Source organism: Oryctolagus cuniculus, chromosome 11, assembly GCF_964237555.1.
Source record: "Oryctolagus cuniculus chromosome 11, mOryCun1.1, whole genome shotgun sequence".
NCBI classification, from domain to species: Eukaryota; Metazoa; Chordata; class Mammalia; order Lagomorpha; family Leporidae; genus Oryctolagus; species Oryctolagus cuniculus.
The window spans coordinates 42,507,632-42,525,316 of record NC_091442.1 but is presented as its reverse complement, the minus strand read 5'-3'; the positions used below and the strand labels follow the sequence as shown (position 1 = coordinate 42,525,316).

Genomic DNA, 17,685 nt, shown 5'->3' with positions numbered 1-17,685 from the left:
AGAGAGAGAGAGAGAGGTCCTCCATCCGATGGTTCACTCCCCAGATGGCTGCAACAGATGGAGCTGTGCCAATCCGAAGCCAGGAGCCAGGAGCTTCTTCCGGGTCTCCCATGCGGGTGCAGGGGCCCAAGTCCTTGGGCCATCTTCTACTGCTTTCCCGGGCCATAGCAGAGAGCTGGGCAGGAAGTGGAGCAGCTGGGTCTCGAACTGGCGCCCATATGGGATGCCGGTGCTTCAGGCTAGGGTGTTAACCTACTGCGCCACAGCGCCGGCCCCTTATTTACTTTTATTAAAAAAAATTATGGGAGGAGGCTGGCATCCCATAGTGGCGCTGGTTTGAGCCACTTCCGATCCAACTCTCTGCTATGGCCTGGGAAGGCAGTAGAAGATGGCCCAAGACCTTGGGCCCCTGCACCCGCGTGGGAGGCCCAGAAGCAGCTCCTGGCTCCTGGCTTTGGATTGGCACAGCTCCAACTGTTGTGGCCATTTGGGGATTGAACCAGTGGATGGAAGACCTCTCTGTGCCTCTTCCTCTCTAACTCTGCCTCTATATATATCTAACGCTTTCATCCACTGGTTAACTCCTCAAATGCCTGCAACAGGGCTGAATCTGGGAGCTGAGACCTTAATCCAGGTCTCCCATGTGGTAGCAGCCATCGCCCATGTGGGCGGGTGTGACTTGCTGTGTGACATTCATTACAGGTGATTGAACTCAGTTTTTTTTTTTTTTTTTTTTTTAAACAGGCAGAGTTAGACAGTGAGAGAGAGACAGAGAGAAAGGTCTTCCTTTTTCCATTGGTTCACCCCCCCAAATGGCTGCTACAGCTGGAGCGCTGAGCCGATCTGAAGCCAGGAGCCAGGTGCTTCTCCTGGTCTCCCATGCAGGTACAGGGCCCAAGGACTTGGGCCATCCTCCACTGCACTTCTGGGCCACAGCAGAGAGCTGGACTGGAAGAGGAGCAACGGGGACAGAATCCGGTGCCCTGACCGGGACTAGAACCTGGGGTGCCAGCGCCACAGGTGGAGGATTAGCCAAGTGAGCTGCGGCGCCGGCTGAGTGTTTTTTTTTTTTTTTAAGGAGGAACAGAAACCCAATTAAACCAGCTGAAACTTGGAAGAGCACTCATCTGTTTTATTTTGACATAATTTTAGACTTCTGAGAAGTTTGCAAAAACAGCACCGATCTTTCCCATGCAGCCGGCAGCCAGCTTCCCCAGGTGTTAACATCTTGGTCATTACAGGGCGGGCTTGGGAGCCAGGGGGTGAGCAAACATGCCCGGCTGTCGTGGCCGCCCCGAAACTGCACCCGTGACCTCTCTGCAGCTTTGTCTTCGTCCGGGAGCCCGCTTGCTTCCGTGGTCTCCCCTGTCGGCGATGCCCCGAGTCTGTCCTTGTCTTCCAGGACCTGGATGTTTTTCTGCAAGAGTCCGGGCCAGCTATTTGGGGGAGCATCCCTCCATGTGTGTTTCCCTGCTGCTTTCTCAGCATTGGGTTGAGGTTGTGCATCTTAGGCACGACCCCCAAGGAGGTGGCTTTGTGTCGTCCGTGTGTCACGTCATGCCCGGAGGTCTTCCTGCCGGTGGTGCTGAGTTTGTTTGGCTAACGTGGTGTCTGCCAGGTGTCTGTGCTGAAAAGGCACCCTCAGGTTTTGACGCTGCCGAGCAGGTGGGCAGCAGGAACAGGAGCCAGGATCTGCGGCAGGTGCACCTCTCGGCCTCCCTGCCCTCCTCCTCCTTCTGTTCCACAGCCTCTCTCTCCCTGGGTCTCTGCCCTTTGAGTTCATTTCTCAGCTTCTCCGTGCCCATGGGGCTCCAGGGTGGCAGCCTCAGACTGTGTGATGCAGCAGTCTAGAACCTGCCACCAACCTGCTGCTGTCTCTGAGAGCCCTTGCAGGGTCCCAGTAGACATAGCAAGTGTAAGACAGGCCAATGGGGCTGGCACTGTGGCATAGTGGGTTAAGCCGCCGCCTTCAGCTCCAGCATCCCATATGAGTGCTGGTTTGTCCCGGCTGCTCTACTTCAGATCCAGCTCTCTGCTGTGGCCTGGGAAAGCAGTAGAAGATGGCCCAAGTCCTCGGGCCCCCACACGCATATGGGAGACCTGGATGAAGCTCCTGGCTCCTGGCTTTGGCCTGGCTCAGCCATGGCCGTTGCAGTCATTTGGGGAGTGAACCAGTGGGGGGTGGGTGCACCCCAGGCAGGTGCACAGGGAGGTGGGCTCGCATTGTTGCTGGACCCCTTCCAGTGAACGGTTCCCGATCAACAGCAATGCCCTGGTGAGTTGTTCCCGAATGTCTTCGCTGCGGGAACTTCCCTGCTCCAAGGTCACAGCACACAAAGTGGAGGGTCAGGCTGCATTAGGGAGGATCCTGGGCTAGGCTGTCCAGTAGGGACACTTGGCCTGCATGTAGGGGCTGCCGAGCGGTGGCCATCCCTGGAGATGAAGGAACGCAGATGCCCAGCAGTCACCTCCAGGCGGGACTCCAGGCTGGGTGCGCACTCACCAGCTGCCTCAGCGACACGTGGGACCTGGTTACAGACTCTGCGGCCCCACCTGCCCTAGAGTTAAGAGTCGGCAGCCCCGCAGCCCCAGCTGGTTGGAATGCACCCTATGGTTCCGAGAGGAGCTCTCCTCTGGGCAGGTGGTTTTTCCTTTGGTTTTATTTTGTTTGTGAGGACCATGTATGTCCATGACTGGAGAACGAGACTGCCAAAGAGCCACGACCACAGAGTAAGTTGTGTAAGAATGTTGAGATCCAGGCTGGTACTGTGGTGGCGCAGTGGGTTCAGCCACCACCTGGGATGCTGGCACCCCACACTGGAGTGCCGGTTTGAGATCTGGATGCTTGGCTTCCGATCCAGCTCCCTGCTACTGTGCTTGGGAAGCCAGGGGAAGATGGCCCACGTGCATAGACTACCCTCCATGGGGGAGACCAGGAAGGGGGCCCTGGCTCCTGGCTTTCAGTCTCTCTCAGCCCCAGCTGTTGTGGCCATTTGAGGAGTGAACCAGAGGATATAAGACCCCTCTTTCTCTCTCTTCCTTCTAAATAAATAAATACATAAAATTTTAAAAAATTGTTGAAACCCATACATATGATGGGTCTTCAGAAAGTTTATGGAAAATGCTATTATGAAAAACTGTGGCATGAATTTCAAAGTTCTTTTGCACCAAAATAAGTTTTTTTTTTGACAGGCAGAGTGGATAGTGAGAGAGAGAGACAGAGAGAAAGGTCTTCCTTTTGCCATTGGTTCACCCTCCAATGGCCGCCATGGCTGGTGCACTGTGGCCGGTGCACCGCGCTGATCCGAAGGCAGGAGCCAGGTGCTTCTCCTGGTCTCCCATGGGGTGCAGGGCCCAAGCACTTGGGCCATCTTCCACTGCCTTCCCGGGCCACAGCAGAGAGCTGGCCTGGAAGAGGGGCAACCGGGACAGAATCCGGCACCCCGACCGGGACTAGAACCCGGGGTGCCGGCGCTGCAAGGCGGAGGATTAGCCTATTGAGTCGCTGCGCCAGCCCCAAAATAAGTTTTTTAAAAACAGGTTATCTACTTTCTTTCTTTCTTCTTCTTCTTTTTAAGATTTATTATTTTATTTGAAAATCAGAGTTACACAGAAAGAGAAGGAGAGGCAGAGAGAGAGAGAGAGAGAGAGAGGTTTTCCATCCACTGGTTCACTCCCCAATTGGCCACAGTGGCCGGAGCTGCGCCAATCCAAAGCCAGGAGCCAGAAGCTTCTTCCAGGTCTCCCACGAGGGTGCAGGGCCCAAGGACTCGGGCCATCTTCTACTGCTTTCCCAGGCCATAGCAGAGAGCTGGATCGAAAGTGGAGCAGCCGGGACCCTAACCAGCGCTTACGTGGGATGCTGGCTTTATCCACTACACCACAGCGCCAGCCCCAAAATAAGCTTCTAATTTCATTTTCTGTGAAGCTTTTGAAGTACCTTTTTTATTTTTTTAAGTTTTTAAGCTTTTTATTTAGTGAGAGAAATGCATAGGGGAGTGAGGGCTTTAAGGGAGAAGGAAAGGTCTGGAAATTAAGTTGGGGTCCATATTGAGCAGAGATCAGGCTGAAAGCCACGTGGGGGAGCCTGCAGGCTGGAAACCATGGAGTGGGTGGCCCGAAGGCCTCGCGCCCCAAAGGTGTAGGACAGCAAGGACATCCAGGGCAGCGAGGGAGAGGGAGAATAAGGGCCAGGCCCACCATGCTCCAGGCCTTTTAGCAACTTCCAAGGGGAGTGGTCACATAGCCTTATTGGCAGGTGGGTGCACAGGTGGGGTCAGGTAGGGGGATGAGATCACACAGGTGGCCTGGTGAAGGCGTGGCCTTCCAGGTGCTTGCCTACGTCATTCCCACCTCAAAGACTTTCCAGCCCTTAATCCTAGGGGCTGTTGAAGGTGTAGAACCATCACATGTTCTATAGCTGCTTCCTGCTTATGAGGGGCATAGCGCAGGCCTGTCCCGGGTCTGGAAGTCTCTGCCTTTTTCATCTAACAAATTTACTTTATGAGCTGGAACAGTTTTGGTCGCCGCCAATGGCTGTGTCCCCTGCATGGTCAGTTGTTGCCAGAAGTTGAGTTCTGAAGCATATGTTTGTTAATTAGTATAAGCAAAACTGGAACAAAACCAATTGTGAGTGGTGTGCCCCTTAAGGTGGAAAGGTCACCCTTATGTAGATTATGGAATCCATTTAGCTTGAACAAAGAGAATTATAATAGAGGAACCCATGAGGAGTTTTATTATTGATAACAGTTCCCAGAGAGAATCAAAAGAGGAGGCAGTCTGCCTTAAGGTGCAGTAGTCTTTTTTTAATTAATTTTTTTTTTCAGACAGGCAGAGTGGACAGTGAGAGAGAGAGACAGAGAGAAAGGTCTTCCTTTTCCGTTGGTTCGCCCCTCAATGGCTGCTGCGGCTGGCGTGCTGCAGCCAGCGCACTGCGCTGATCTGAAGCCAGGAGCCAGGTGCTTCTCCTGGTCGCCCATGCGGGCACAGGGCGCAAGGACTTGAGCCATCCTCCACTGCACTCCCTGGCCACAGCAGAGAGCTGGCCTGGAAGAGGAGCAACCGGGACAGAATCCGGCGCCCCAACCGGGACTAGAACGCGGGGTGCCGGTGCCGCAGACGGAGGATTAGCCTATTGAGCCGCTGCGCTGGCCTGGTGCAGTAGTCTTGATGTGAGGAAGGCAAAAGCGTTACTTGAAGTGCCCTTGTATGAGTTCTTTTTCTATGTTTTTGGCTATCGGATTTCTGCTGAGTCATGGAAGTATGACGAATGTTCTTTATGTGAATTGCATGCATTATTCCACGGGCGACTGTTTCCTTTTTATTTTCTGGGTGTGTTACCTTCCGACTACTTTTTTTTTTTTTTAAGATTTATTTATTTATTTGAAAGCATTTCAGAGATGCAGAGGCAGAGAGAAAGGTCCTCCATCTGCTGGTTCACTCCCCAAATGGCCACAATGGCTGGAGCTTTGCCAATCTCAAACCAGGAGCCAGGAGCTTCTTCTGGGTCTCCCACATGGGTGCAGGGGCCCCAGCACTTGGGCCATCTTCCACTGCTTTCCCAGGCCTTAGCAGAGAGCTGGATTGGAAGTGGAGCAGCTGGGACTTGAACTGGTGCCCTTTTGGAATGCTGGCACTGCAGGCAGTGGATTTACCTGCTATTCCACAGCGCCAGCCCCTTCTGACCGCTTTTGAGGCAGGGCTGTGGTAAGGATGATCCCAGAGGGTGTGGATATTAATGCAAGGATGTGGGGTTCAGGTTCTGCATTCTGCTTGGGCTTAAGGATTGCAATGTAATTCACTGCTCATCTCTAACCGGCAGAGGCATAAAGCAAGTGCAAGTTCATGCCCGGGTATAGGGCGGGGTGGGATGGGTTTCCTCACCGTGTGTCTCGGCCCCTAGACGTCGACCCTGGAACAAGCTATCAAAAGTGCCCACGAGTGTTACGACGACGAGATCCAGCTGTACAATGAGCAGATTGAAACCCTGCGCAAGGAGATCGAGGAGACGGAGCGGACCCTGGAGAAGTCGACCTATGACTGCCGGCAGCTGGCGGTCGCACAGCAGACCCTGAAGAACGAGCTGGACCGGTACCATCGGATCATCGAGATGGAAGGCAACAGGTGTGGCCACACAGCTGTGATGAGAGCGTGCACCCCGCTCCCCACCCACAAATCTTTGCTGAGTGCCTACTAAGTGCCAGGCGCTCCCTGACCTCAGGGAGCTCGGATGCTGGGGGCCAGGGAGACAGCGAATGAGTGAGCTCTCTGTGAGCTGTGACAGGTGCCTGGGAGGAAAGGATGGCAGGAAGGAGGGGAGTGGTGGGGATGCTGGGAGTCCGAGTACGGTAGGCAGAGGGCCTTACTGGGAGGGCTGCTTCGTGTCCCCGGGGCTCTGGGCTCCTGAGCGTCCTGGTGGGGAGGTGGGTGACCAGGAGCATTTGCTGAGAGGGCTGCTTCGTGTCCCCGGGGCTCTGGGCTCCTGAGCATCCTGGTGGGGAGGTGGGTGACCAGGAGCATTCTTGAGAACCTGCAGGTGCAGCGCCTCCCATGGAGCCTGGCGTTTGGTGAGTGCTCGGATGCTTGAGGGTTATAGCTGCCGCCATCATGATGAGTGTCACCTGCTTGGTCAGAAGTGTGGCTGTGCCTGTGCCGTCTGGTCTCCTCCCTGATCGAGCTGTGACTGGAACCCCACTCACTGCAACACAGCTGGGACATCTATCTCCATCTCCCTCAGCTCTCTCTCAATCTGTCTGTATCTCTCTCTCTCTCTCTGTCTCCACATCTGCATCAACAGCATCTCTGTTGTCTACACTTACAGCCTCTACGTCTGTATCAACTGTAGCATCTCCATTTGCCCCTATGGCTAAGTGGGTTTTCCTATCTATGGGTACGCAGTGGAGAACAGGTTGGGTATGAAATCAGGATTCTTTTGTTCAGTCTTGCTGGTTTTCTGGGGTCAGACTGAGTTAAAATAGAAGCCCCTCCCCCCCAAAGTGCCCCACAAAGAGAAACTTTTGTTCACTTTGGGGCTACAAAGGCTTGGGCGTGTATCGGGAAAGGCAGTGTTTTCCTTTCCTTTGTCTAGTTATGGGCAGTGCGTCTCGCACGATTCCACGTTGCATTCATGACACAGGGAACGCTTGGTAGGCACCTCTATGAGAATACGTCCTGACCTGGCTCTGAAATAACCGTATGAAAAATTTTGCTTTGGAAGCAGGGCATTGGAAAAAGGTAGCTGGACGCCCCTACCCTTTAAATAATTTTTTTCTTCTTTTTCAAGATTTATTTACGTACTCGAAAGGCAGAGTTCAAACAGAGAGAGGGAGAGACAGAGAGAGGTTTTCCATCTGCTGGTTCACTCCCTAAATGGCCTCAATGGCCAGAGCTGCACCCATCTGAAGCCAGGAGCCAGGAGCTTCTTCCAGGTCTCCCATGCAGGTTCAGGGGCCCAAGGCCTTGGGCCATCTTCTACTGCTTTCCCAGGCCATAGCAGAGAGCTGGATTGGAAGTGGAGCAGCTGGGACTTGAACCGGCGCCCATATGAGATGCCAGCACTGCAGGCGGCAGCTTTACCTGCTACACCACAGTGCCAGCCCCTGGCCTCTCTTCTTTACACTCTCTCTGGTCTGTAAGTGTATATAGGATTGATTATCTGCTGAAAATTATGTGTGGGAGTAGGCGTTGGCCTAGGGCACCAGAATTACCTGGAGAGCTTGTTAGACCATTCCTGATCCCAACTCCGGGAATCCACTAATACTTTTCTAAAAAAGGAGATGAAGGAAAAGGGGGCGGAAATGGGGGAGAAGGGGGCAGTGTTTGGCCTGGCACTGACACTGGTTAAGATGCCTGCATCCCACGTTGGAGGGCCTGGGTTCAATTCCCACCTCCGGCTCCTGACTCCAGCTTCCTCCAGTGCACACCCTGGGAGGCAGTGGTGATGGCTCAAATACGCAGGTCCCTTTCACCCACCTGGGAGAACTGGATTGAGTTCCTGTGCTCCCAGCTTCAGCCTGGCCCGGCGCGGGCTGCTGTGGGAATTTGGAGCTGAATCAGCAGATGGGAGCTTTGTTTGTCTCTCTGCCTCTCAAATGATAAAAAGATTTTAAAAAGTTGTGTGTAATTCTTGAGCCATTGCATCTGGAGAAAGCTGTGTCCATTTTCACTCAGTGTTGGAGTGTCTGTGTTTGACTCGATGAATTAAGACGGTGCCACACTCTCTGTGTTTCGTACCAGGCTGAGCTCTGCCTTCATTGAAACTCCTATCACCCAGTTCGCAGCGAGCCAGGGACCCCCTCTCAGCCTGGGATCCAGCGGGAAAGGTAATGATACCCATGCTCCCCCCTCCACACCTTCCCTCCACTCCCCTTCTTCTCTCATCCTCTTCCTCCTCTTCATTCTTCTTCCTTGTGTGCAAAAACCAAGTGGTTTTCTTCCTGACCTTGACATTCACACTGCCTTCCAATTCATCTGGAAACTCCATGTTCCTACCTGAGGGAGGTCTCCTCTTCCCCTCCGGGGCATCCTCAGTATTATCCCCTTGGATGCAAACTGGCTGAGCCACAAAGTGTTTTAAGGAGAAAATGAGCTGGGTATTCACGAATGTGAGGCATTAACTTGGGGGAAAGATACAATTCAGGGTTCACTTCTTGTTTCTTCCAAACTATTGAGTTATAGGAAGGGTACTTCAAAATGTTTATGGCAAAATGGAAATAAAAGATAAGTTTATTTTGGTGCAAAAAATTTTGCAATCTATGCATGGTTTTTTCTTTTTTCTTTAAGATTTATTTATTTACTTGAAAGTCAGAGTTACACACACAGAGAGAAGGAGAGGCAGAGAGAGAGAGGGAGAGAGAGAGAGGGAGAGACAGAGGGAGAGAGGTCTTCCATCCGCTGGTCCACTCCCCAGTTGGCCACAACAGCTGGAGCTGTGCCGATCCAAAGCCAGGAGCCAGGAGCTTCCTCCAGGTCTCCCACGCGGGTGCAGGGGCCCATGGACTTGGGCCATCTTCTACTGCTATCCTAGGCCATAGCAGAGAACTGGATCGGAAGAGGAGCAGCCGGGACTAGAACCAGCGCCCATATGGGATGCCGGCACTGCAGGCAGCGGCCTCACCCACCACGCCACAGGTGGCCCTGTTTTTTTCATAATATGCATTTTCCACGAACCTGTTGAACCATCCCACATACTTCCCCCCAGGTTGAGTGAACTGGTACGCACACAGGTGCCTTAACATGTGTCAGGTGCACTGTGGCTGCTTGGTTTCTGCTCATTCTCTCCCTGTGGTTGGCCAGTGTGGCTTCTGCCTTCAATGTTTGGTTTCCTTGGAATTGTTCTATACTCCCATGAGACGTCACTCGCTTCTTCCTCTCCCGGTTCTGAACACAGTGCTTCCAGAGAACAGAGAAGATGGCAGTGTCAGTGTGTGTGTGCTTTCAGGGCCTTCAAGTGGACAGTTCTCAGACAGCAGAGGGCGCTGTGGAAACAGCCTCTGCAGTGGGAGCACTGTGGGGTCCCTGCACAGGCTTTCCCAGGCGCAGTAACAGGAGGCAGGATTGGAAGAGAAGCACCTGGGACTTGAACCTACTCTCTGAAATGGCAGCAGCGTAATCTGCTGCACCATGATGCTGGCCCCTTCCATGAACTTTTTTTTTTTTTAAAGATTTATTTATTTATTTGAAAGGCAGAGTTACACAGAGAGAGAAGGAGAGGCAGAGAAAGCGAGAGAGCTAGAAAGCGAGAGAGAGAGAGGTCTTCCATCCATTGGTTCACTCCCCAGTTGGCCGCAACAGCCCCAATCTGAAGCCAGGAGCCAGGAGCTTCTTCCAGGTCTCCCATGCAGGTACAGGAGCCCAAGACTTTGGGCCACCATCTATTGCTTTCCCAGGCCATAGCAGAGAGCTGGACTGGAAGTGGAGCAACTGGGACTCGAACCAGTGCCCATATGGGATGCCTACACTGCAGGTGGCAGCTTTACCTGCTACACCACAGCACCAGTCCCTCCATGAACTTTTTGAAGGCACCCCATATACATAGATTTAAAATATTTTGTACCAAAATAAATGTATTTGTTTAAAATAGTTATATTTATTTTAAAGACAGAAAGAGGAAAAGATGGGGGCGGGGGAGGGAAGGGGAGAGGGAGAGAGAGACTCTCGCCAAATGCTTGCAACAGCCAGGGCTGGGCTGGGCTGGGCCAGGCTGTGAACTCAATGTCTCCCACGCGTATGGCAGGGACCCAGCTGCTTCCCCCCAGGGTGTACACAGGCAGGAAGTTGGAATCCTTAGGGGAGTCAGGAGTCGAATCCAGGCGCTCCAACATGGGATGTGGGTGTCCTGAGCAGTTCTTAACCACTGCACCCAATGCCCGCCCCTCCCCCCTCCACCTTTCACTCCGTCTCCCTGCACGTGCTTCGGCACAGGCGTTCCCTCGTGGATTGACTGCCGGCCTGTGTGTGTTGTTTCAGCGCTCACCAGGGCGGTGCAGGATATAACAGCAGCGAAGCCAAGACAGAAAGGGCTTCCCAAGAGTGTGCCGAAGAGAAAGGAGATCCTGGCTCAAGACAAAGGCGGCAGAACCCTGGAGGACGTGCCGTCGAAGGGCCCGGAAGGCACCAAGTCGGTGCTAGTGACGGCACTGCAAGAGGAGGACGAAGCTGGGCCGGAGCTAGGGGCTGGAGCAGCGAGTCAGCCCAGGCCCGAAGCGGCGCGGGAGGACGTGCCGGACGGCGGGCAGATAAGCAAAGCCTTCGGCAAACTCTGCAAGATGTTCAAGGAGCCGGCGAAAAGTCCCCAGGAGCCCGAGGTGGAGGCGCCCGCTGACCTCTACACCAAAGGGCGGCACGTGCTGGTCACGGGGGACGCCAGCCACGTGGACCCCGGCTTCTGCGCATCCTCCATCCCAGCCAAGGGCGGGGTGGTGATTTCCATCGAGGATGGTGCCAAGCCTCCGGACGACCACGCAGAGCCCTCGCCCGAGCCGCCCGAGCCGCCCAAGCCCCCTCTGGAGAATGGACAGGGGGATCCCCAGGAGAAAGAGGGTGGTCCCTCCAGCAACCAGAAGAGCCCAGACAAGGAGAAGGAGATAAGCACCCAAGACCCGCAAGGCCCTGGGGAGAAGGATGAGGGCAAGGAGGAGGAAGACAAGGGGCCCGGGAGACCCTCTCCGGTGGCCGTCCCTGAGCCAGAGGGGCCGGCCGCACCCCAGGCCGAGAAGGCTGGGGCCGAGCAGGATCCCTCCGAAGGGCCCGGGCCCAAGGGCAAGGGCAGCAGCCTGCCGGACAAAAGCGCCCCCAGGGCGCTGGCGTACAAGAAGGTGGAAGTGGTGGAATCCATTGAGAAGATTTCAACGGAGAGCATCGAGACCTACGAGGAGACGGCTGTGATCGTGGAGACCGTGGTGGGAAAGTCCAAGGCCAACAAGAAGCAGCCGGGGGAGAGGGGGGCTTAACCTCGCCCCCCGGGCTCCAGGGGAACGCAGCTTCCCTGGCCGGCTGCTGGAGGGGCTGTGCTTTGCTATTGTAGGACAGCTGATGCGAAAGTGAGGGTTCCTGCTTGCCTTAGATCATAGTCCACCCCTCTGGCCTTGCTGGTGACGCCCTCATTAAAACGTTTGCTTTGCTTGCACCTCCCTCGTCTAGTTAATAGGGGCATGGGGATTGCAGGTGGGGGAGCCACGCTCCGGCCCAGGGCGCTCTGTTAAAGGGCCCTCCAGCTGACCTCGCTGAGACAAGAGGCGCATGCGTCACCAGGCTTCATTTGGAAGCTCCCCAGAGACTCAGGCGTGTCTGGGTTTGGCACACAGCAGCGGGCCAGGGGTTGGTGACACCGGCACATGGCCCTCCCCTCCAAAGCACACGCCCCTGTGCGTGACTACTTAGTGAGAGAAGACTAGACTAAAGGTACAAGTTTGGGTTCGCTCAGAAGCTGATTCCGAGGCATTTTTTTTTTTTTTTTTGACAGGCAGAGTTAGACAGTGAGAGAGAGAGACAGAGAGAAAGGTCTTCCTTCCATTGGTTTACCCCCCAAATGGGTGCTACGGCTGGAGCCCTGCGCTGATCCAAAGCCAGGAGCCAGGTGCTTCTCTTGGTCTCCCATGCGGGTGCAGGGCCCAAGCACTTGGGCCATCCTCCACTGCCCTCCTGGGCCACAGCAGAGAGCTGGCCTGGAAGAGGGGCAACCGGGACAGAATCCGGCACCCCGACTGGGACTAGAACCTGGGGTGCCGGCGCCGCAGGCGGAGGATTAGCCAAGTGAGCTGCGGTGCCGGCCCTGAGGCAAATATTTAAACACAGAAAGGTTCGTGGGCACGTGATATCAAGAGGCACCTGTCAGGGAGTAGGGAGTAGGGAGTGAGGCAGGCAGGGGTGGCCACCAGTGAGCTCCCACGGAGTGTCCTTGAGCCCGAATCCCACCGAGGAGCTCTGGCAGTGGCAACGGAGGGTGTACAGCTCACGAGTTACCAGCCAGAGGAGCTCAGGAGCTCGGGTGTTGATCCACCAACTTCCACCTGGTGCGCTCTCAGGGTGTGAACTCTGGAAGCCAAGGAGAGAAGTGCAGGTGTTGGCATTCAGAGGTCAAGTACAGAAACACAGGCGAAGAAGTGTCAAGGGCAGAGAGAGAGGGCGCCCGTGCTGGCTGCCACAGTGCACGCCCTGCACGGGTTTTGTATGAGATTCTTTCTCTCTCTCTCTCTCTCTCTCTCTCTCTGTTTGCAATCCTAGATAAGGGTTCAAGAAGCAGAGTAGAAGGTTAGTTTAGTTAGCTCTGTTAAAGTCAGTGATTAGGCCAGTAAACATTTACTGAGCCTGTACTATGTGCCAGGTGTGTATTGTGCTGTTAAGGTGGGCTTTTTTTTTTCCAGATTTATTGGAGATCTCAGTTATCACGGTACAGCCATGTCCCATGTGAGTGTACATGCCTTCCGTACACACACGCGCACAAGCACTTACTCTGTCACATCCTAAAAAACAGAAATTACCCCGAACCAGTGTCTTCCCCAAAATTTTTATGTTGCCTTTAGGTGCCTATTTTTCTACTAGTTCTATGCATACATAGCAAAAATAGCTCTACCTATGCCAGTTAAGAAAAATACTCCTTCCCTGTGTAGAGGCTCCTAAGTACAACCTGGAGGGTCCCAAGTACATGTGCTCAGATGGATTGTGCAGCCCCAAAAAGCACCTGGCAGGTCAGCTCCACGTCATTAGAGAAATCCAACAGAGTCACGCATTACTTTGTTATTTCTTGGTTATGGGTTACAGTAGGACCCTGTGTGGGGGCACCTTTCCATTCTGCTCAGAGCTTTAAACCATCTTGGTCTGAATTCACCTGAGGTTTTGATTTCGAGAAGGGCGTATGCTTCCTAGAAGATGCCTGGAGAGCACACTCCATTGCCCGGGTCTGAATATTTATTACCCAGGAGCTTAGGAGGGAGCAGGGGAGCCGCTTGGCGGTTGGGCCTGTGCGTGTGTCTCAGGCAGGGTTAGCAGCGCCACGCACCCTGACTTTCCCAATGACATCTTTTCATTTCTCAGACTCTGTGTTCAGTCAAGTTTCATATTTTAAAAGGCAGGAGGTATTGTTTTGGAATGAAAGGTCTCTCTCACACACACATGTGTATATATATATATATGTATATATAAATATTTAAAGATTCATCTATTTGAGAGGCAGAGTTAGAGGGAGTGACAGAGAGAATGGTCTTCCATCCACTGGTTCACTCCCCAAATGGTTGCAACGGCCGGAGCTGTGCTGATCCAAAGCCAGGAGCCAGGAGCTTCCTCTGAGTCTCCCAGGCAGGTTCAGGGGCCCAAGCACTTGGGCCATCTTCTATTGCTTTCCCAGGCCATAGCAGAGAACTGGATCGGAAGAGGAGCAGCCAGGATTTGAACTGGTGCCCATAAAGGATACCACAGGCGGAGGCTTAGCCTACTAAACCATAACGCCAGCCCCCATTTTAATATTTTATTCCATTAATCAAGAGAGATGGATCGGGAATCTGTTCTGTGCCAGGCCTGATGCTGGGCACTATGGGGACAGCTGAGGACAATCAGCGCTTGCCTTGTTCTCACAGGTGGAGGGCTGTGGTTGGGGAGGCAGGATATGCGCTGTTAGTAAATTTGGGGACCCAGAGCAGTCAACTAAGAGACTACTTAGTCTCTGCTGGGGACATTCTACGCTGGAACTCAAACAGGGTGGCATGCTGGTATGACTGGGGTCTACTGGGGGTTGGAGGGGTCAAGAGAAGACTCCCTGGAGGAGGTGGTGTATGAGTTGAGTGACGATATGGGGCCATGATGTGAAGATCTGAGGGGCGAGCATTCCAGGCCGAGCTGCAAGTGCAAAGGCCCTGGTGCAGAATGAGCGTGGCCAAGGCTGGGAGAAACAAAGGGGACTGGCGAGAGACAGTGGAAGGAGAGGTGCAGGGAGGTAGGGGCCAGGTAAGCCCTGTTTCCTGGCGGGCTGTCCTCAGCCTGCGGTTGGGCCCACGTGTAACGGGTGGGGCTGGCCACCACCGGCAGCAGGTCCCCCACCCTCCAGGGTCTCAGGGATTTTGCCCCCTCTGCTCATTTTCTTGATGACTGCACTGTTCTGGCTTGGTCCTGTCTCTGCACCCTCCCACCTCCCCTCGCCCTCCCAAGAGCTGCAGAATCAGTTCAGTTCCCAGCTTTTCCCCTCCCTGAGGTTCTGGAAGCCAGTGTGGGTCCACGGTTTGCCTGTTCATAGAGCTGGGGACTCGGAGCAGACCGCCCGATTGTCTGAGTGATGGGTCTCGTTCTCCCTTCGGTGCTGCAGCCTCTGTGTGGTCTGGCTGCCAGAGCTGTCTGCTCCATAAAGTCCCCTCCCCAGACACTCCAGTTGGTGACCAGCCACTGGGCTGCATCGGCCGCCCAGGCGCCCAGCTCATGTCCACACCCCAAGGCTTCTTCTCATGGAAGCGCCTATCACTCCCTGCCGTAGGTTTCCTGTGGCCCTAGCACGTTTGGTCCATGCTCTGGGCCATTGGTGCTTCTTAGGCATGCTGTACACAGTCTCCTCTTGCAGGTTCCCAGTGGACTTGGTCCTGGTTGCCCACCAAGAAGCCCATGTACCAAGGTGCCCCTTGTTGGCCTCCTTCCTTCCCTGGTTCCCTTTCCTCTCCCTCTCCATCCCTCTCTCCCTCTCCCTCTTCCTTGCCTTCCACTTCCTGGGTCAGGATTGGCCTCTGGATTATGTCATCTGCTGCCCGTAACTGCCCGGTAACATCTCCCATTTCTCAGGCACCGATCCTAAGTCTACTCCTCCTACACAGTGTATTCCCCAGATGAGAAAGAAATCCTGCCTTCCTCTGGCCTCAGGCTGGGTGGGCAGGTGAACCAAACTGGACGCATCAGATTCGCTCTCATTGACATTGGAAATCTGAGTTCAGCAAAACCAAGAGTGAAAATGGTGGTGCTTGTCCCTCAGTGGGCACGTTCCGATGAGGGCACCCCTGCCTCTTGCTGTGTATCTAGGTATCCAGGCTGGCTCCAGTCTCTGTCCTTTCTCTGGGCTGGTGTAGGCACTTTGTGCAGGTGGTCCGTGAGTTCTGGGAGCTGCTCCGCGTGCACTTGACCTCCTGCCCATTTGCCTTCATTCGTTAGGGAGGATTTCTGTTGCTTGCAACCCCAAAGATCTCCAAGATAACAGTTGATTATCGAGGGTCCATATCAAAGCAGAACCTGAGGTTTGAGTCACGGTGGGAGGCCCCCCAGAGCGGACCCAGAGCAAGGTCTGGGTGCAGGAGGGTTGTGAGCGTGCCCAGGGTGCCCATGGACACTCCCGGCTCTCACTCCCGACTTGTCCTCTGCGCTGTCATGGTGGGCCTGAAAGTCTGCTGCTGGTGGTGGTTGTGGGGAGGCTCTGTCAGTGGGGAGAGGGGAGGAGTGAAAAGCTACAGGGGGCGGTAGCAGGGTCCCCTCCCTTTTGGTTCCTTTTTGTTCCTGTCCACATCAAGCTGGCACTGCTTCTGCTGTGAGCGGAAGCTTCCTGTCCCACACACACATGCTGAAATCCTTACTTCCAAGGTGAAAGGTATTTGGAGGTTTGGCCTTCGGGCAATAACTTAAACGTAGGAACAGAGCCCTGATGAATGAGATCTGTGCCCTTATAAAGAGGCCTCTTGGGTGTATGGGCCAGCAATGAAGATGCTGGCTGGGATGCCTGTGTCTGGCATAGGGGTGCTTGGTTCGATACCCGGCTCCAGCTCCGGACTCCAGCTTCCTGCTAATGCAGACCTGGGAGGCAGTGGTGATGGCTCAAGGAGTTGGGTTCCTGCCGCCCATACAGGAGGCCTGGATTGAGTGTTTGGCTCTCATCTTCAGCCTCTGCCCCGCCCTGGTCATTGTGGGCATTTGGGGAGTGATCCAGTAAAGGGGAGCAGTCTGTCTCTGTCTCTCTGCCTCCCTAATAATAATAAAATAATAATAATAAAAGAGGCCCCGGAGATACCTCTTCCACCATGGCAGGGTAGAGTGAGAAAGTGCTCTGTCGCCTGGAAGGAAGGAGGGCTCTCAGCAGACACTGGATCTGCCAGCCACTTGATCTTGGATTTCCAGCCCCCAGAACTGAGAAAGCAGCTTTGCTGTGTATGTGGTCCCTGGTCCACGGCATGCTGTTATGGGCAGCCTGAAGGGACAGCTTGTTTCCCCTCACAGTGCAGTACCTCCCCGCCCCTGCCCAGTTCCACCAGCATTCGCAACAGCAACCTTGTTAGGATCTTCTCAGAGATCCCCCCCCAACCCCAGCTGGACTGGGATGCCCCCTCTTTGGAGCTCTGAGTCTTAGTCCCATGCCCCACCCCTGCCAGGCCCTCCACTTGTCTTAACTCCAGCCTCTCTGCCAATCAGAAGGTACCCACAGGCACTTGGGCTCCTGCCCCATGCAAAGGCTGAGACCGCTCCAGCCCCTAGGCCTCTCAGTGTTGGTTTCTCAGAAAAAATGGTGTAGGTTCATGTGTGAGAGCACCAGTTGTCTCAAGGGAATCCTTGGAGGGGACAAGCTACGAGGTGGTTCCTTTGGTCTTTTGCCCCCCAAGTCCTTGGACTCAAGTGGGACATGTGGGGACCACCGTGGACCTCCACCAGCAAGTCCTCGGCTTCATCCTGCCCGGGCATAGCTCGCTGCCTTTCAGGTCCTGGTACAGGTACTCCTGCTCCAGCTCCCAGTGCTGCGAGAGAGACAGGCCAGGGTGCCCCACACAGGGCAGGGGCCTTGGGATCCTGCCTGGGCCAGGGGTGCCTCCACTTCAATTTCCCAGCATCACAGCCGCTTTCCTATGAGCCCCTGCCTCCCACACATGCTAGGCTCCTTGGTCCACATTTTTGGGTTCTCTTTTGCCTTTTGAATTCACTAAGTAACAATACTTTGTCCTTAGCTTATGGGGTGTTCTAGTAAATTCTGCCTGTACAAGCCCCTATTCTGGCTTGTATCTCCTGAGGAGTGAGGAGGGGGCACAGGCAGGGAAGCGACGGGCCGATGGGTCCTCCATCCAGTTGAGGGTCCTAAAGAGACTGGCGGGGCCATCTCCACGTTCTCCTGGTGGCCAGGTGAGGAAGTGGAGGTTTTGGTCCACCCTCTCCTGTATCCTGTTGAAGGCGGCCCTGGCCAGTGCTGCTCTGGCACCTGGGCCTGCCACGGCTCTGTAGCTGCAGGATGTCCCTCTGCCC

The 17,685-nt window shown here is 54.5% G+C and overlaps 1 protein-coding gene across 3 annotated transcripts in view; it reads left to right on the top strand.

The window, feature by feature from the left end:
• Positions 1-11,626, top strand: part of BFSP1 (beaded filament structural protein 1) — a 71,143-nt gene extending 59,517 nt beyond the window's left edge. For all 3 annotated transcript variants that reach the window (XM_017341787.3, XM_051845358.2, XM_008256355.4), the window contains exons 6-8: positions 5,903-6,123; positions 8,236-8,321; positions 10,468-11,626. In XM_017341787.3, coding sequence (XP_017197276.1) covers positions 5,903-6,123; positions 8,236-8,321; positions 10,468-11,450 — 1,290 coding nt within the window. In that variant the 3' untranslated portion in view covers positions 11,451-11,626. The remainder of the gene's footprint in view (positions 1-5,902; positions 6,124-8,235; positions 8,322-10,467) is intronic.
• The last annotated feature ends 6,059 nt before the right edge of the window (positions 11,627-17,685 follow it).